Source organism: Cherax quadricarinatus, chromosome 78, assembly GCF_038502225.1.
Source record: "Cherax quadricarinatus isolate ZL_2023a chromosome 78, ASM3850222v1, whole genome shotgun sequence".
Taxonomy (NCBI): Eukaryota; Metazoa; Arthropoda; class Malacostraca; order Decapoda; family Parastacidae; genus Cherax; species Cherax quadricarinatus.
Genome location: NC_091369.1, coordinates 3156853 through 3178246, shown reverse-complemented (window position 1 = coordinate 3178246; position 21394 = coordinate 3156853). Strand labels below are relative to the sequence as shown.

The following is a 21394-nucleotide window of genomic DNA, read 5'->3' as shown; positions in this document are numbered from 1 at the left end:
AGCAGAGTATATGGAGAGTAAAAGAAAGGTGAAGAGTGGTGAGAGAGTGCAAAAGGAGAGCAGATGATAGAGTGGGAGAGGCACTGTCAAGAAATTTTAATGAAAATAAGAAAAAATTTTGGAGTGAGTTAAACAAGTTAAGAAAGCCTAGGGAAAGTATGGATTTGTCAGTTAAAAACAGAGTAGGGGAATTAGTAGATGGGGAAAGGGAGGTATTAGGTAGATGGCAAGAATATTTTGAGGAACTTTTAAATGTTGAGGAAGAAAGGGAGGCAGTAATTTCATGCACTGGCCAGGGAGGTATACCATCTTTTAGGAGTGAAGAAGAGCAGAATGTAAGTGTGGTGGAGGTACGTGAGGCATTACGTAGAATGAAAGGGGGTAAAGCAGCTGGAACTGATGGGATCATGACAGAAATGTTAAAAGCAGGGGGGGATATAATGTTGGAGTGGTTGGTACTTTTGTTTAATAAATGTATGAAAGAGGGGAAGGTACCTAGGGATTGGCGGAGAACATGTATATTTTTTTTTTTTTTTTTTTTTTTTATCACACTGGCCGATTCCCACCAAGGCAGGGTGGCCCGAAAAAGAAAAACTTTCACATGTATATTCCCTTTATATAAAGGGAAAGGGGACAAAAGAGATTGTAAAAATTATAGAGGAATAAGTTTACTGAGTATACCAGGAAAAGTATACGGTAGGGTTATAATTGAAAGAATTAGAGGTAAGACAGAATGTAGGATTGCGGATGAGCAGGGAGGCTTCAGAGTGGGTAGGGGATGTGTAGATCAAGTGTTTACATTGAAGCATATATGTGAACAGTATTTAGATAAAGGTAGGGAAGTTTTTATTGCATTTATGGATTTAGAAAAGGCATATGATAGAGTGGATAGAGGAGCAATGTGGCAGATGTTGCAAGTATATGGAATAGGTGGTAAGTTACTAAATGCTGTTAAGAGTTTTTATGAGGATAGTGAGGCTCAGGTTAGGGTGTGTAGAAGAGAGGGAGAATACTTCCCGGTAAAAGTAGGTCTTAGACAGGGATGTGTAATGTCACCATGGTTGTTTAATATATTTATAGATGGGGTTGTAAAAGAAGTAAATGCTAGGGTGTTCGGGAGAGGGGTGGGGTTAAATTATGGGGAATCAAATTCAAAATGGGAATTGACACAGTTACTTTTTGCTGATGATACTGTGCTTATGGGAGATTCTAAAGAAAAATTGCAAAGGTTAGTGGATGAGTTTGAGAATGTGTGTAAAGGTAGAAAGTTGAAAGTGAACATAGAAAAGAGTAAGGTGATGAGGGTATCAAATGATTTAGATAAAGAAAAATTGGATATCAAATTGGGGAGGAGTAGTATGGAAGAAGTGAATGTTTTCAGATACTTGGGAGTTGACGTGTCGGCGGATGGATTTATGAAGGATGAGGTTAATCACAGAATTGATGAGGGAAAAAAGGTGAGTGGTGCGTTGAGGTATATGTGGAGTCAAAAAACGTTATCTATGGAGGCAGAGAAGGGAATGTATGAAAGTATAGTAGTACCAACACTCTTATATGGATGTGAAGCTTGGGTGGTAAATGCAGCAGCGAGAAGACGGTTGGAGGCAGTGGAGAGAGGGGGTAAAGGAGGTTTTGTGGGCGAGGGGCTTGGACTTCCAGCAAGCGTGCATGAGCGTGTTAGATAGGAGTGAATGGAGACGAATGATACTTGGGACCTGACGATCTGTTGGAGTGTGAGCAGGGTAATATTTAGTGAAGGGATTCAGGGAAACCGGTTATTTTCATATAGTCGGACTTGAGTCCTGGAAATGGGAAGTACAATGCCTGCACTTTAAAGGAGGGGTTTTGGGATATTGTCAGTTTGGAGGGATATGTTGTGTATCTTTATACGTATATGCTTCTAAACTGTTGTATTCTGAGCACCTCTGCAAAAACAGTGATAATGTGTGAGTGTGGTGAAAGTGTTGAATGATGATGAAAGTATTTTCTTTTTGGGGATTTTCTTTCTTTTTTGGGTCACCCTGCCTCGGTGGGAGACGGCCGACTTGTTGAAAAAAAAAAAAAAATGTCTACTTAAGATAATGTTCTACATCTATTCTTAGTATTGATATGGTGACTGATATTCTAAGGTGCAGAATAAAGATTACTAAAGAAAGAGGAATGGAACATTGCATTGGTTACAATGGTCCAGAGAGTGATGATCCCACGTTATTTTAACTCTATTCTCTTTTGCTAAGAAATTGCAAACCTCAATGTACTGAAGATTACTTAATGGTTATACAGTATTTTATTTGCAGTGAAACACCTTACTCATCAGAAAATACAGGTACAACATCGATTTTCCGGACCCATTGGTTCTAAAGCCTTTCTGGATTACCGAGTTTTTTGCCCTTAGAGAGCACAGCATTTTTTCGTCTTGGGGTTGGATAGGTGACGTACAGTTGGGTGGTAAATACACTGCTGCAGGAATTTCAAGTTCCTGCTTGTAAATGTTTGTGGATTATGAGTTTCTGGACAATGTGTCCAGAAAACTGATGTTGTATCTGTAATAATTACAAATATTCAGAAAAATACCTCCTGGTCCAAAGAATGAAAGAAGTCATGCACTTGTGTGTCACTTGGCTCATCAGTAACGAGTCTGTGAGCTGTTGTTAACTTGGAAGCTTTTGTGAATTTGACAGGAGCTTTATTAGAAATACAGTCAGAATCAACAACTTTTCCTTTAACTGTCTTCTCATCAAAATTTCCTTTAGCTTTGTATAGTGACTGTCCAACATTGTTAAAAATATTTTCATTTTCTTGACAAAGCTTATTTTGAATTTCTAGTGGGTTGATCTGAAAAAAGAGAAAAATCTTGGGAACATGCATTCAAAATCATGTAATTTTATGAATCACACAAAATAATTTAGTATATCTCTAAATCTCCTTTATAAGTCATTCATAAGTTGGGTCTTATAGTTACATGTAACTGAGTAAATCAATAACAAAGGCCTATCACTCAACACAGTCCACAAGCTCCACATACACAATTATCCTCAAGCATGATATTATACAGCAGTTTCCATCTGATTGCTCTTTATAAAGTATAACATGCAAGAGCAGCAGTCACTGGAAAGGGTAATATGGAGACTGAGAAACTGTAGCAGACTACATTTTGGTGCTGAAATATGAGTTATGATAAAACAAAAATCAATTGAAAGAAATGTCACCCCTCTTAGTTTCCTCAGGGTTAACTTAGTGGGCCTACTGTCATTCACAACTGCTCAATTCATTTCCTCAGCTCATTTATTCTACAAACTAGTGATAAAATTTTTTTTAATGCAATTTGGCCTCTGAAAACCCAAAAACATAGAAAAACTCAAAATTTTATCTTCACATTCATTGGTCAAAAGAGAGCCATATACAGGCATATGAAAAGAGGGGATGGGCAGTTAAGAAATCAACATATTCAATTAAAGAGAGAAATAAAGAAAGGAATAAGAAAAGCAAAAAGAGATTATGAAGCTAAGGTCACAAGGGATTCAAAGACTAACCCAAAAGGGTTCTTTCAGGTATACAGAAGTAAGATTAGGGACAAGATTGGCCCACTTAAGAGTAACTCTGGTCAGATCACTGACAGTGATAAGGATATGTGTGAAATTCTCAATACCTACTTCCTCTCAGTTTTCACCCAGGAAAATACTAGCGATATTCCTGAAATAATAGATTATGTAGAACAGGACGATAATAAACTATGCACGATTGTGGTAACTAGTAACGTGGCCCTCAGACAAATAAAGAAACTAAAACCTAACAAATCCCCAGGCCCTGATGAACTGTTTGCAAGGGTGTTAAAGGAATGTAAAGAAGAACTTAGCATACCTTTGGCTAACCTTTTTAATATATCACTACAAACTGGCATAGTGCCTGATAAGTGGAAAATGGCAAATGTAATAGTACCTATTTACAAGGCAGGTGACAGGTCCTTGGCTTCGAACTATAGACCAATAAACCTTACCTCCATAGTGGGAAAATTTATGGAATCAATAATTGCCAAAGTAATTCATAGCCATCTTGATAGGTACAGATTGATTAACGAATCTCAACATGGTTTTACGAAGGGGCGTTCCTGTCTTACGAATTTACTAACATTTTTCACTAAGGTGTTTGAGGAGGTAGATCATGGTAATGAATATGATATTGTGTATATGGACTTCAGTAAGGCTTTCGATAGAGTTCCACATCAGAGGCTATTGAGGAAACTTAAGGCACACGGAATAGGAGGAGAAATTTTATCCTGGGTAGAGGCATGGCTGACAAATAGGCAGCAGAGAGTTTGCATAAATGGGGAGAAATCAGAATGGGGGCACATCACAAGCAGTGTTCCTCAGGGGTCAGTGTTGGGCCCGTTGTTGTTCACAATTTACATAAACGACATAGATGAGGGAACAAATAGCAACGTAAGCAAATTTGCTGATGACACCAAAATAGGCCGTTCAATTCATTCTAATGAGGACACTAGAGCACTCCAGGATGATTTAAATAGACTGATGCAATGGTCAGAGAAGTGGCAGATGCAGTTTAATACAGACAAATGCAAAGTTCTAAATGTTGGACAGGAAAATAACAATGCCACATATAAACTAAATAATGTAGATCTGAATACTACTGATTGCGAAAAGGATTTAGGAGTTCTGGTTAGCAGTAATCTAAAACCAAGACAACAGTGCATTAGTGTTCGCAATAAAGCTAACAGAATTCTTGGCTTCATATCTAGAAGTATAAATAATAGAATTCCTCAGGTTGTTCTTCAACTCTATATATCCTTGGTTATGCCTCATTTAGACTATGCTGCTCAGTTCTGGTCATTGTATTACAGAATGGATATACTAAACGCTCTGGAAAACGTACAGAGGAGGATGACAAAGATGATCCCATGCATCAGAAATCTTCCCTATGAGGATAGACTGAGGGCCCTGAATCTGCACTCTCTCGAAAGGCGTAGAATTAGGGGAGGATATGATCGAAGTGTATAAATGGAAAACAGGAATAAATAAAGGGGATGTAAATAGCGTGCTGAAAATTTCAAGCCAAGACAGGACTCGCAGCAATGGTTTCAAGTTGGAAAAATTCAGATTCAGGAAGGATATAGGAAAGCACTGGTTTGGTAATAGAGTTGTGGATGAGTGGAACAAACTCCAGAGTACAGTTATTGAGGCTAAAATGTTGTGTAGTTTTAAAAATAGGTTAGATAAATACATGAGTGGGTGTGGGTGGGTGTGGGTGGGTGTGGGTGGGTGTGGGTGGGTGTGAGATGGGCCTGACTAGCTTGTGCTGCTGGGTCTGGTGCCGTGCTCCTTCCTTGAGTGGAGGTGACCAGACTGGGTGGGTCATCGGGCTAATCCGGGGGAGGGGGGGGGCATGGACCTGCTCCGCATGGGTCAGTAGGCCTGTTGCAGTGTTCCTTCTTTCTTATGTTCCTATTCCTTTTTCCATCAAAAAATTTTTAATAAATTCTCTTACTGTTACCAATTTGTGCCATTCACTACAACAAAGACATATGTATATCCAATGTTGGATGTAGACAGGAAGGACAAAAATACATCTTCTTTCTTTCAATGCACCGGCTGTATCCCACCGAGGCAGGGCGGCCCAAAACGAAAAATGAAAGTTTCTCCTTTTACATTTAGTAACATATATACAGGAAAAAAGGTTACTAGCCCCTTGCTCCTGGAATTTTAGGTGCTTCTTACGACACGCATGGCTTACGGAGGAGCAATTCTGTTCCACTTCCCCATGGAGTAATTCTGTTCCACTTCCCCATGGAGTTAAGTGGAAATGAACAACAAGAACTAGTAAGAAAAATAGAAGAAAACCCAGAAGGGTGTAATGTACTATATATATGCTTGTACATGCATATGTAGTGTGAACTAAATGTACGTAGAAACAGCAAGACGTACCTGAAATCTTGCATGTTTAAGAGAGAAAAAGACACCAGCAATCCTACCATCATGTAAAACAATTACAAGCTTTCGTTTTACTCAATTGGCAGGGCGGTTGGAAGACAGCAACCACCCTCCCTGGGTGGTTGCTGTCTACCAACCTACTACCTAGGACAAAAATACATACACATTTTATTTTATAAGAAAATTAATGCATTTTTTACCTTGGGTTTTGTCATGGGAGGAACAGTAACCTCTTCTGTCTTCGTTGGTGAGAACTCCTCTATGGTGTTCTCTAGATCAGTTTCATCATCAGAGCTAATAATAAGTTTGTTTTTCTTCTTTCGTGACACAAGTTTTATATCATCTTCATCCTCTCTAGTTTTCTCTATGATAGTCTTAGTTCCTTCAGATTTTCCTAAAATGATAAGAATAATTCATTTATCCCCTAAAAGAAAATCTATATGCCAAATACAAGTGTCACAAAATAATGCATTACAAACAAGCAGCTGTGACTAATGGATAAGGTTTACATAGATAATGCTAATACAGGTCGGCCATAACTAATCTGGCATCACTGGAACCTGTAGTGTGCCAGATTAGTGAGTTTGCTGGAGTACAGAGTGGTTAGGTTAGAATACACTTAATTAACCTATCAATAGAGAGACTTTCTGCTACATCTTCCTCATTTTCATCACTCCTTTCTCCTGCACTGGCTTGATGCTGTAGATTTACAACCATCTGCACAATTTCTGAGTCAGTATAATGATGAAATTTGAGTCAGTATAATGATTTGAGTCAGTATAATGATGAAATCTGAAATTATGCTAGCCGAAATTAGTGCCGGATTACTGACGGAACTGGATAACTGATTGCCGGATTAGTGATGGTTGACCTGTATTCAGTTTCAGAAAAAGGCAAATATAGCAGCCCTTGAGATAAATGAGAAAAACCAACTTTGTCTTAGTTTTGCAGGTACTAAGTGAACGTATTTAACAAAATGCACATCAGCCACACTGACAAATGAACAAATTAAGCATTTATTGGTCTGCAGCAAAAATTATACAACAGCCAGGACTAGACAGGCCACAAAAGAATCCAGGAACACCAAAGGCATTCTTCCAAGCTAACCTGTTGCCCAACTGAACTGGTGAATCATTTGAAGCACTGCATTATGATTTATTTTAAACATCTCTGCAAAATAGGAAGTCTTAGAGAGTGTATAAATCTGTAGTCAAGGGAAAGGAGCAGTCAGGGTTGACTTAGGAAGGGTTGGAGAGAGGGGGAAAAAGATGATTTGTGTGCAAGGCACTTGGAAATCCAACAGGCATGTGCATATGTGTTAGATAGGAGTGGAGGGAAGTAGTTTTTATGACTTCACATGCTTGCACTCGGAAGGATGGGTGGGGATGTTGCAGTTCAGGGGGTCACTTGAATTTTTATGTCCATGCTATTGTGGCAAGACAGCTAGTGAATGAATGATGGGGAATGTGTTTCCTTCTCTGGGTTATCTTGTCTAGGCAGATAACAACTGATGTGGTAAACAAAACATGAAAAAAAGCACTTGAAAAAATATCATGAGTGTGAAATACGAAAAAATTAATACTCCATAAATATGAATAACATAAAAGTGTCTGAGCATACCAAATAATTATCTTATTATTTATCTTAAATAATTAGACTGAGATACATAAAAATTTTGTCTAATATAAAAATAGTTATAACAAAAAATAAGAATAAAACTATTAATTAGAAAAAATATATGTAAATAAAAGTAAAATTACCTTTATTAAAGGAAGCATCCAACTCAAAATCACAGATATCATCAAAATCATCATCTATGAGAATGAAGTTAGTGGAATGTGCTGATTCAGGTACCACATTAATAGCCTGGGGGGATCTGCAAGGCACCACTACAGTTATTAAAACACAATCATACCAGCATCATGGTGTAGAAAATGTAAATGCAAAGTTGGTAGCTGCTACTTGTTTGAATCATCTGGTTTCATTCCAGAAATATTTAGTGGAAGGGGGATAAAAGAGGTTTGGAGTGCTAGGAGCTTAAGAACCCAGAAGGCTTATGTAAGGGTGTCAGAGCTCAATAAAAAAATACTAATAACTAATGATGCTATTATACACATGCTAGAACATATATATACTGCAATAGAGAAAAAAGAAGTCCCACTGGGGATCTTCATTGACTTACGTAAAGCTTTTGATACAGTTGACCATGACTTGCTCCACATAAAATTGTCACACTATGGTATAAGAGGGCACTCCCTCAACTACCTCAAGTCATACCTCAGCAACAGAAGCCAACATGTGTACACAAATGGGGCAAACTCTTCCGCACAACCAATTACAGTTGGTGTCCCACAGGGAAGTGTCCTTGGCACTCTTCTCTTTCTCCTATACATAAATGACCTACCAAATGCTTTGCAATTACTCAAACCCACACTATTTGCAGATGACACTACATACGTCTTCTCTCACCCGAGCCCAGTCATGCTAGCCAATACTGTAAATACCGAATTACAGAAAATATCTACCTGGATGAGGACTAACAAACTTACACTAAACATTGACAAAACCTACTTCATTCAGTTTGGTAACAGAGCTACAGATGTCCCTCTTAACATAATGATAAATGGATCACCTATCACAAAGCTAACAGAGGGAAAATTCTTAGGAATCCACCTTTATAATAGACTCAAATTTCATACACATATACAACAAATTTCTAAGAAAATTTCCAAGACTGTAGGCATACTATCGAAGATACGGTACTATGTTCCACAGTCAGCCCTCCTGGCCCTATATCACTCTCTTATTTACCCCTATCCCACCTATGGAATTTGTGCATGGGGCTCAACAGCAATTAACCATCTCAGACCACTAATTACCCAACAAAAGGCTGCAGTCAGAATGATAACAAATTCCCACTACAGGCAGCACACTCCACCAATATTCAAAACACTAAACCTACTCACCATACAAAACATCCATACTTATTACTGCACCTATTACATACATAGAACACTTAACTCTGATATTAACCCTCCCCTCAAACATCTCCTTTCCAACCTCAACAGAGCACATGACCATAACACAAGGCACAGATCACTCTTTGATGTTCCTCGTGTCCATCTCACACTATGCAAAAACTCAATGCACATAAAAGGCCCTAAAATCTGGAATTCATTACCTGTAAATATAAAAGAAACACTACCTGTTTATAAATTCAAGTCTCTTCTCAAAGATCACTTACTCACCCAAAACCAAATAAATAGTGAATAACTAAACCTTATAAATTATATATCTTAAATGTTTCTCACAATTATATCACATAAATGTTAAACCTAAGACCCAATCTAACTTTGTTATTTTTTAAATACACTATCTAACAGAATACTCCATTCTACTGAATGTACAGCAATGCATGCAACCATATGACCTGTCTTTGTAATACTCATTTGTGCTTTATTGTTATCTGTTTACAATAATGTTTTATCACTGATTACATCATTGCTTGGTTAATCTTTAAGTTAATTCTAAGCCTGCCTGTAATGCTATGCATACAAGTGGCTATGGCATGCTGCTCTTACCTGTATTTTTTTGTACCTCTGTATGTATGTTCGGCTGTCTCCCACCGAGGCAGGGTGACCCAAAAAAGAAAGAAAATCCCCAAAAAGAAAATACTTTCATCATCATTCAACACTTTCACCACACTCACACATTATCACTGTTTTTGCAGAGGTGCTCAGAATACAACAGTTTAGAAGCTTACACATATAAAGATACACAACATATCCCTCCAAACTGCCAATTATTAAATAAATAAATAAATAAATAAATAAAGTGGAGAGGCTGCAGTTTGGAGTGTCAAATGAATTGTGATGTCTGTGCCCTCATAGCAAGACTGATTAAATGAGTGACAGTGAAAGTGTTTTCTTATTTGTCAGGTCACCTTGCCTTGGTTGGAGATGGCTAGAGGGTTTAATAAAAAAAAAAAACTTTGGCACTAAACACAAAAGGGGTCATACAGTAAGTGTTTGATTGTAGTGAATGGAGACAAGTGGTTTTTAAGAATTCTTGTGATTTTTGGAATATGAGCTAGGTAGCATTTACGAAGGGATTCAGAAAAACCCATTAGACAGATCTGAGTCCTCAAGGTGGGAACTACAGTGTCTGCACTCTAAAGGAAGGGTAGGTATACTGCAATTTGGAAAATCGTCTGAATTATGATGTCTGCACACTTCTGGCAAGACACCTAATGAATGAGAGATGGTAAATGTTTCATTATTTTTTTTTTTTTTTTTTTTTGAGTTACCCTACCTCAGCATGTTAAGAAATTGGATAAAGTGCAGAAGCAAGCAACAAGGCTTGTTCTTGAATTAAGAGGCATGAACTACAAAGAAAGGCTAACAGAATTGAATCTGACAACAATGGAAGACAGAAGAACCAGGGGAGATGTGATAACATACAAAATACACACGAGGAATTTATAGTGCAAAGAAGCACAGGATACTTGAAAGAAGAGAAATGGAACCTGGGGGACACAGCTGAAAGTTAAAGACACAGATGAGCCACAGAGATGCTAGGAAGCATTTCCTCAGTTTAAGGGTGGCTGGAAAGTGGAATGATCTTGGTGAGGAAATGGAGGCAGACTACATACATAGATTTAGGAGGTATGATAGGGCCTATGAGGCTAGGAGGGAATGAATCTGGCAAAAAGCAAGTTGAGAAGTGCCAAGAGCTAGGACTCAACCCCAATAATACATAGTTTCAAAGATGTAATTTCACAAGTACTGTACAGATCTACTGTTGTAACTAGAAGCAGATAATTATGGTGGATTACATATTTTTCACTAACTTAAAACCCACAAATTGCTTTCTGTGATAACTTACACTTTCGCAACAGGCTTAGAAAACTTTTCAACTTGAGGAATGAATGGAATTCTATTATTTGACACAGTAGGAGAATTCCCCAAAAAATCAACCATACTACGTTGGCGGGGTGAACGGCTTTTGGCACCACGCCGACACAACCTGGACATCTCAACTTTTACATCTGCAATATTATAAATTTACAAATAAACAAAAATGTGTGAAAATAGAAAGATCAAGTTGCCTGCTTAACAATCACAATTCTTAAGAATAATAAAAAAAAATAATAGACAGTGAACTAAGTACAGCAATTATATCAGCTTAAAAATATTTAGAAATTATATTAGCTTCAAAAATATACAGCTTATAAAAAATAAAAAATCAGTTATAAACACAAAAAATCTAATCACAGGCAAAAAAAAAAAAAAATTTAACTAGGATTAATTTCCTCTTATATGCATTTGCATATACAATATGTACTCAATACAGGTCTAAACCTAAGTAGAAATTGCTGCTATGCAAATAAATGGGCCCAAATATCATTATAATAATGGTATACAATACCAACAAATAGACGAGAGAGACATGTGCAACAGGTTGGTAACTTTATTTCTGAAACATATTGCCTGTAGAGTAAGCTTCTTCAAATAGAGAGGTGACTAAATATGGAGACAGCAGAAGCAGGGGAGAGATAACTTTGATGTGGTCACTCCCTCAGCCTGGAGAAACATTCAGCCCCACAGTCTTGAACAAGGTGTCCCATGGCTTGGTAAGGAACACTCTCACCTCTCACACTGAGTGTTTATGGTTAACCCTCAGGCTGGATGGAAACGTTGGGCACGTTTCCTTACACCTGCTGTCCCTGTTCACCTAGCAGTAAGTAGGTACCTAGGTATTAGTCACCTGGTATGGGTTGCATCCTGGGAGACAAGATCACAATGGAAATAAGTAAGACAGTCCTCGATGACACACTGACTTTCTTGGGTTCTCCTGGCTGGCTAACCCTTCAGGTTAAACATCCAAATAAATCTCATCTTCAAAACTATGGAGATGAACACTTCTCCACTCTAAGGGACTGACCACCTCAGCATCACTTCAAGGCTGATGGACTGATAACTTCATCTTTACTTATCAACTGCTTCTGATGTCTCCATGTTTAGTCACCTCTGTATTTGACTGAAGAAACCTACATTTATAGACGAAAGGTTTCAGAAATAAAAAATATTGCTGCGCCAAAAAATGTCTTAAATCATCTAAAAGTGACTAAAATATTGAACAGCCCATCACAAGAAACCAAAAATGTTAAAATATTCAGTCTAAAAATGTCAAATACTACAACACAGGCAAGTTACTCATAACACAGCTACTCACAACACAGGCAAGTTACTCATAACACAGCTACTCACAACACAGGCAAGTTACTCACAACAAATTCAGGTTTTTCATAACACAGCCACTCGCAACACAGGCAAGTTACTCATAGCAGATCTACATAAATCACAAGAGACAACACAACACAACTATTCATATCACAGGAGACAACACAACACAAAACACTCACAACACAGGAAACACTCACAATACAGAAGACACTTACAATACAGGAGATACAACATAGGAAACACTCATAACACAGGAGACACAACACATGAAATACTCAACACTGGAGACAACACAGGAGTCACCCACAACACAGTTCACTCACAATACAGGAGACACAACCCCAATGGAAATAAGTCACTCTGACTTTTTTGAGTTATCCTAAGGATCTCTACACATATGTTGCTATATATAATCTATGTAACTGTATTTGTGTATAGTACCTGAATAAACTTACTTACATAACACAGGAGTCACAACACAGGAGACACAACACAGATGATGTGAAGTTAATGAGGAGAATTAAATCAGATGAGGATCAGGCAGGACTTCAAAGGGACCTGGACAGGCTGGACACCTGGTCCAGCAACTGGCTTCTCGAATTTAACCCCACCAAATGCAAAGTCATGAAGATCAGGGAAGGGCAAAGAAGATCGCAAACAGAGCATATGATAGGTGGACAAAGACTGCAAACCTCATTCAAGGAAAAAGATCTTGGGTGAGTTTAATACCAAGCACGTCTCCTAAGGCGCACATCAACCAGATAACTGCTGCAGCATATGGGCGCCTGGCAAATTTAAGAATATCGTTCTGATACCCCAGTAGCGAATAGTTCAAGACACTGTACACCGTGTACGTCAGGCCCATACTGGAGTACGCAGCACCAGTTTGGAACCCACACCTGGTCAAGCGCATCAAGAAATTAGAGAAAGTGCAAAGGTTTGCGAAAAGGATAGTTCCAGAGAAGGTTGAGGGAAATCGGCCTGGCGACACTGGAGGACAGGAGGGTCAGGGGAAACATAATAACGACATACAAAATACTGCGTGGAATAGATAAGGTGGACAGAGACAGGATGTTCCAGGGAGGGGACACAGCAACAAAGGGTCACAATTGGAAGTTGAAGACTCAGACGAGTCACAGGGACGTTAGGAAGCATTTCTTTAGTCATAGAGTTGTCAGGAAGTGGAATAGTCTAGCAAGTGAAGTAGTGGAGGCAGGAACCATACATAGCTTTAAGACAAGGCATGATAAATGTTATGGAGCAGAGAGAGAACCTAGTAGCGATCAGTGAAGAAGCAGGGCCAGGAGCTATGTCTCAACCCCTGCCACCACAATTAGGCGAGTACAATTAGGCTAGTACAGGAGTCACAACACAGGAGACAACACAACACAGGAGACAACACAACACAGGAGACACAACACAGGAAACAACACAACACAGGAGACACAACACAGGAAACAACACAACACAGGAGCCAACACAACACAGGAGACACAACACAACACAGGAGACAACACAACACAGGAGACACAACACAGGAAACAACACAACACAGGAGCCAACACAACACAGGAGACACAACACAACACAGGAGACACAACACAACACAGGAGACAACACAACACAGGAAACACAACACAACACAGGAGCCAACACAACACAGGAGACACAACACAGCACAGGAGACACAACACAACACAGGAGACAACACAACACAGGAGACACAACACAACACAGGAGACAACACAACACAGGAAACACAACACAACACAGGAGCCAACACAACACAGGAGACACAACACAACACAGGAGACACAACACAACACAGGAGACACAACACAACACAGGAGACAACACAACACAGGAAACACAACACAACACAGGAGCCAACACAACACAGGAGACACAACACAACACAGGAGACACAACACAACACAGGAGACAACACAACACAGGAGACACAACACAACACAGGAGACACAACACAGGAAACAGACACAACACAGGAGACACAACACAGGAAACACAGACACAACACAACACAGGAGACACAACACAGGAAACAGACACAACACAGGAGACACAACACAGGAAACAGACACAACACAACACAACACAGGAGACACAACACAACACAGGAGACACAACACAGGAAACACAGACACAACACAGGAGACACAACACAGGAAACAGACACAACACAACACAGGAAACAGACACAACACAACACAGGAAACAGACAACACAACACAGGAAACACACAACGCAACACAGGAGACACAACACAAGAGACAACACAGGAGACACAACACAGGAGACACAACACAACACAGGAGACACAACACAACACAGGAGACACAACACAACACAGGAGACACAACACAGGAGACAACACAACACAGGAGACACAACACAGGAAACAGACACAACACAAGAGACAACACAGGAGACACAACACAACACAGGAGACACAACACAGGAGACACAACACAGGAGACACTCACCTCACTCACTAACATAAACAAACTGGTTCTCAAACATTACTGGCGGGAATCAGTGTTTTTCTCCCAGGATAAACTACCAACTTCATTACACTAAGTAACTTTATTCACTCTATATATCCATCATATAAATAAATAAATACATACATAATATCTTACTAAACCCGTTTAATCCTTATCATATTATCCTAATCCTCATAATATTGCCTTCATTGTTTTATTGACATATTTAATGTTTTTTTCAATTTTAGTTTAAAAATAGATATATAAAATAGAAAATAACTTGCATTATAGGTCACTTATTAATAGGATATTAAATAAGATACATTTGCAAAATGTACAAGTATGGGCTAAGGACTTAAAAAAAAGTAATGATAAGTGTTAAACCCACAGGGGCCAAATAACTCCTTTGTAATGGAAGATAATTAGGTTTAATCCGAGGAAGATGATGGCTTCAATTTGTTGGATCAAGAACCCCGGAATCATTCTTGAAGGGTACAGACTCAAAAATATTATTTTCGTTTAAATTGTCTATATAATTTTAATCAGAATTTAGCGCTAAACCTACAAGGCTCGTACAGCTCTGAAAATTGTCTATAAATAAATATCATTAGCATTAGCATCATCAACATTTGCAGCAGCATTAGCATGAGCATCAGCATGAGCATGAGTAGCAGCATGAATATTAGTAGTAGCATGAATATTAGTAGCAGCATGAATATTAGTAGTAGCATGAATATTAGTAGTAGCATGAATATTAGTAGCAGCATGAATATTAGTAGTAGCATGAATATTAGTAGCAGCATGAATATTAGTAGTAGCATGAATATTAGTAGTAGCATGAATATTAGTAGTAGCATGAATATTAGTAGCAGCATGAATATTAGTAGCAGCATGAATATTAGTAGTAGCATGAATATTAGTAGTAGCATGAATATTAGTAGTAGCATGAATATTAGTAGCAGCATGAATATTAGTAGTAGCATGAATATTAGTAGTAGCATGAATATTAGTAGTAGCATGAATATTAGTAGCAGCATGAATATTAGTAGTAGCATGAATATTAGTAGTAGCATGAATATTAGTAGTAGCATGAATATTAGTAGTAGCATGAATATTAGTAGTAGCATGAATATTAGTAGTAGCATGAATATTAGTAGTAGCATGAATATTAGTAGCAGCATGAATATTAGTAGCAGCATGAATATTAGTAGTAGCATGAATATTAGTAGTAGCATGAATATTAGTAGTAGCATGAATATTAGTAGCAGCATGAATATTAGTAGTAGCATGAATATTAGTAGCAGCATGAATATTAGTAGCAGCATGAATATTAGTAGTAGCATGAATATTAGTAGCAGCATGAATATTAGTAGCAGCATGAATATTAGTAGCAGCATGAATATTAGTAGCAGCATGAATATTAGTAGCAGCATGAATATTAGTAGTAGCATGAATATTAGTAGTAGCATGAATATTAGTAGTAGCATGAATATTAGTAGTAGCATGAATATTAGTAGTAGCATGAATATTAGTAGTAGCATGAATATTAGTAGTAGCATGAATATTAGTAGCAGCATGAATATTAGTAGCAGCATGAATATTAGTAGTAGCATGAATATTAGTAGTAGCATGAATATTAGTAGTAGCATGAATATTAGTAGCAGCATGAATATTAGTAGTAGCATGAATATTAGTAGCAGCATGAATATTAGTAGTAGCATGAATATTAGTAGTAGCATGAATATTAGTAGTAGCATGAATATTAGTAGTAGCATGAATATTAGTAGTAGCATGAATATTAGTAGCAGCATGAATATTAGTAGCAGCATGAATATTAGTAGTAGCATGAATATTAGTAGTAGCATGAATATTAGTAGTAGCATGAATATTAGTAGCAGCATGAATATTAGTAGTAGCATGAATATTAGTAGCAGCATGAATATTAGTAGCAGCATGAATATTAGTAGTAGCATGAATATTAGTAGCAGCATGAATATTAGTAGCAGCATGAATATTAGTAGCAGCATGAATATTAGTAGCAGCATGAATATTAGTAGCAGCATGAATATTAGTAGTAGCATGAATATTAGTAGTAGCATGAATATTAGTAGTAGCATGAATATTAGTAGTAGCATGAATATTAGTAGTAGCATGAATATTAGTAGTAGCATGAATATTAGTAGTAGCATGAATATTAGTAGCAGCATGAATATTAGTAGTAGCATGAATATTAGTAGCAGCATGAATATTAGTAGTAGCATGAATATTAGTAGTAGCATGAATATTAGTAGTAGCATGAATATTAGTAGTAGCATGAATATTAGTAGTAGCATGAATATTAGTAGCAGCATGAATATTAGTAGCAGCATGAATATTAGTAGTAGCATGAATATTAGTAGTAGCATGAATATTAGTAGTAGCATGAATATTAGTAGCAGCATGAATATTAGTAGTAGCATGAATATTAGTAGCAGCATGAATATTAGTAGCAGCATGAATATTAGTAGTAGCATGAATATTAGTAGCAGCATGAATATTAGTAGCAGCATGAATATTAGTAGCAGCATGAATATTAGTAGCAGCATGAATATTAGTAGCAGCATGAATATTAGTAGTAGCATGAATATTAGTAGTAGCATGAATATTAGTAGTAGCATGAATATTAGTAGCAGCATGAATATTAGTAGTAGCATGAATATTAGTAGCAGCATGAATATTAGTAGCAGCATGAATATTAGTAGCAGCATGAATATTAGTAGCAGCATCAGCATGAGTAGCAGCATGAATATTAGTAGCAGCATGAATATTAGTAGTAGCATGAATATTAGTAGCAGCATGAATATTAGTAGCAGCATGAATATTAGTAGCAGCATGAATATTAGTAGTAGCATGAATATTAGTAGCAGCATGAATATTAGTAGCAGCATGAATATTAGTAGCAGCATGAATATTAGTAGTAGCATGAATATTAGTAGCAGCATGAATATTAGTAGCAGCATGAATATTAGTAGTAGCATGAATATTAGTAGCAGCATGAATATTAGTAGCAGCATGAATATTAGTAGCAGCATGAATATTAGTAGCAGCATGAATATTAGTAGCAGCATGAATATTAGTAGTGGCATGAATATTAGTAGTAGCATGAATATTAGTAGTAGCATGAATATTAGTAGTAGCATGAATATTAGTAGCAGCATGAATATTAGTAGTGGCATGAATATTAGTAGTAGCATGAATATTAGTAGTAGCATGAATATTAGTAGTAGCATGAATATTAGTAGTAGCATGAATATTAGTAGTAGCATGAATATTAGTAGCAGCATGAATATTAGTAGTAGCATGAATATTAGTAGCAGCATTAGCATGAGTAGCAGCATGAATATTAGTAGCAGCATGAATATTAGTAGCAGCATGAATATTAGTAGTAGCATGAATATTAGTAGCAGCATCAGCATGAGTAGCAGCATGAATATTAGTAGCAGCATGAATATTAGTAGTAGCATGAATATTAGTAGTAGCATGAATATTAGTAGCAGCATGAATATTAGTAGTAGCATGAATATTAGTAGCAGCATCAGCATGAGTAGCAGCATGAATATTAGTAGCAGCATGAATATTAGTAGTAGCATGAATATTAGTAGCGACATGAATGATATTAGTGGCAGCATGAATATTAGTAGCAGCATGAATATTAGTAGTAGCATGAATATTAGTAGTAGCATGAATATTAGTAGCAGCATGAATATTAGTAGCAGCATGAATATTAGTAGTAGCATGAATATTAGTAGTAGCATGAATATTAGTAGCAGCATGAATATTAGTAGCAGCATGAATATTAGTAGCAGCATGAATATTAGTAGCAGCATGAATATTAGTAGCAGCATGAATATTAGTAGTAGCATGAATATTAGTAGCGACATGAATGATATTAGTGGCAGCATGAATATTAGTAGCAGCATGAATATTAGTAGCAGCATGAATATTAGTAGTAGCATGAATATTAGTAGCAGCATCAGCATGAGTAGCAGCATGAATATTAGTAGCAGCATGAATATTAGTAGCAGCATGAATATTAGTAGCAGCATGAATATTAGTAGCAGCATGAATATTAGTAGTAGCATGAATATTAGTAGTAGCATGAATATTAGTAGTAGCATGAATATTAGTAGCAGCATGAATATTAGTAGTAGCATGAATATTAGTAGCAGCATGAATATTAGTAGCAGCATGAATATTAGTAGCATGAATGATATTAGTAGCAGCATGAATATTAGTAGCAGCATGAATATTAGTAGCAGCATGAATATTAGTAGCAGCATGAATATTAGTAGCAGCATGAATATTAGTAGTAGCATGAATATTAGTAGTAGCATGAATATTAGTAGCAGCATGAATATTAGTAGCAGCATGAATATTAGTAGCAGCATGAATATTAGTAGCAGCATGAATATTAGTAGCAGCATGAATATTAGTAGTAGCATGAATATTAGTAGCGACATGAATGATATTAGTGGCAGCATGAATATTAGTAGCAGCATGAATATTAGTAGCAGCATGAATATTAGTAGCAGCATCAGCATGAGTTGTGGAAAATTGCATTTATCTGAATGTAACTAATTATGTACATAACAGAAAATGATAACAAAGATAATTATTATTTATCAATGTTACATAGACAAGTAGGAATTTGGGACACCTAGGTCGCAAAAAATGTCCCCCTTCGATACCTACCACTGTCATAACCACAAGTTGCTCTGGACCTATTAATCATAAATGATTTGTATCACCAGGAATGCTGTTAAATATATAAATTTGTGGACTGTATATTAAAAATAATAAATGATTATAGATACACATATATACACATTTATACAACAGAAGGAGAATATATCTTAATATCACTCACCAATTTGACTGGATATTAATGTGTATCATACTCAGAAAACCTCACTCTAACTAAATCTATGAAAATAATGCTGGTCAGAATTATACACAAATCTAGAGAGCTTATCTGAGGTTCCTGGAGCTGTCTTGTCCAGTCGTCTAATATCTCAAGTTATACAGGAATGCACATCCACCAATTTCGCCTCCTATTTGAGAGGTGTCAACACAATTTTAACCTCTAGAGCACGAAAAATTCTTCCCCATTCATCAACGTTTGTACAAAATTCAAAACCAAGATGGCGAGTCTCCTGCCCAGACGCAGGCTTTCAGTTTTCTATGACAAATATTATTAAATACAGTATAGGCCATCTATTTACCTATAAATTACCGTATTTCCGGAAAATATATACAGTATTTTCCACATGAGTAGCAGTATGAATATTAGTAGCAGCATGATCATTAGTAGCAGCATGATCATTAGTAGCAGCATGAATATTAGTAGCAGCATCAGCATGAGTAGCAGCATGATCATTAGTAGCAGCATGAATATTAGTAGCAGCATGAATATTAGTAGCAGCATGGATATTAGTAGCAGCATTAGCAGCAGCAGCAGCATTAGCAGCAGCAGCAGCATTAGCAGCAGCAGTAGCATTAGCAGCAGCAGCAGCATTACCAGCAGCAGTAGCATTAGCAGCAGCAGCAGCAGCAGCATTACCAGCAGCAGTAGCATTAGCAGCAGCAGCAGTAGCATTAGCATTAGCAGCAGCAGCAGCAGCATTAGCAGCAACAGTAGCATTAGCAGCAGCAGCAGCATTACCATCAGCAGTAGCATTAGCAGCAGCAGCAGCATTATCAGCAGCAACAACATTAGCATTTGCAGCAGCATTAGCATTTGCAGCAGCATTAGCATTTGCAGCATTAGTATTCACAGCATTAGCAGCAGCAGCATTAGCAACAGCAGCAGCATCAGTATTAATAATAATATAGCACCTGGTGGATGAGAGGTATTCAGATTCAGTGCAAAGAATGGGAAGACAGACCAGCTCCTTGGATCATGACCCTCTCACTTTTATCAAAGCACCTTCCTTGAGGAGTGCAAAGGGAAGGGTAATCAGGTTTGATTCAGCTCTGTGGATCAAGAGTCCTTCACCATCATTAATAAAGGTATACTATTATCATTATAATCATAACTAAGCGCTAAACCCATGAGGGTCATACAGCACCGCAATTTTGCCATGCCTGCATAAGAGGGGATGGGTGTACCTGGAGGGGGTTTTGGGGGTCAATGCCCCCACGGCCAGGTCTATGACCAGGCTTCATGGTGGTTCAAGGCCTGATCAACCAGGCTGTTACTGCTGGCCACACACAAACCGACATATGAGCCACAGCCTGGCTAGTCCTGTACTGACAATGAAAAAACACTAAATTTAATGAGTTATGTAGTTCTAAAATTTTAACATGTTATACACTTGTCAGTTTAACAAAAGAAAATTTTCTCATTATTCATGACCTGCTCTTGGGAGATTATTTGCATTCATGGGAAGCACTAAACCCATAGGTCATATAGTGCCTGTAGGAATGGGAAACATTCAGGTTCAAGGAAGGGGAGGCAGGTCCAATTCCTTGGATTAAGAGCTCCTCAGTTAAGAACCTCCCTTGAGGGGTGCTCTTGGAGACAATCATACAAGCACTAAACTTGAAGGGGGGGTCATATTATCATTCTTTTAATCATAAGTGCTAAACCCATAAGTCATACAGTGCTGGAAAATGGGAGACAATCAGGCTTGATTTAAGGAAGGTGAGGACATGCAATTCC

At 37.5% G+C, this 21394-nt stretch overlaps 1 protein-coding gene across 4 annotated transcripts in view; it reads right to left on the bottom strand.

Annotated features, from left to right (window-relative positions):
* LOC128701556 (recQ-like DNA helicase BLM) overlaps positions 1 to 14762 on the bottom strand; it is a 58831-nt gene extending 44069 nt beyond the window's left edge. The window contains exons 1-5 of one of the 4 annotated variants that reach the window (XM_053795305.2): positions 14695 to 14762; positions 10830 to 10992; positions 7706 to 7821; positions 6146 to 6339; positions 2575 to 2835 (exon numbers count right to left, since the gene is read on the bottom strand). In XM_053795305.2, coding sequence (XP_053651280.2) covers positions 2575 to 2835; positions 6146 to 6339; positions 7706 to 7821; positions 10830 to 10978 — 720 coding nt within the window. In that variant the 5' untranslated portion in view covers positions 10979 to 10992; positions 14695 to 14762. Of the gene's footprint in view, positions 1 to 2574; positions 2836 to 6145; positions 6340 to 7705; positions 7822 to 10829; positions 10993 to 12645; positions 13536 to 14694 lie in introns of those variants that run through there. The other 3 variants (XM_070101568.1, XM_053795303.2, XM_053795307.2) reach the window with 3 other exon arrangements.
* Between the last annotated feature and the right edge of the window lie 6632 nt (positions 14763 to 21394).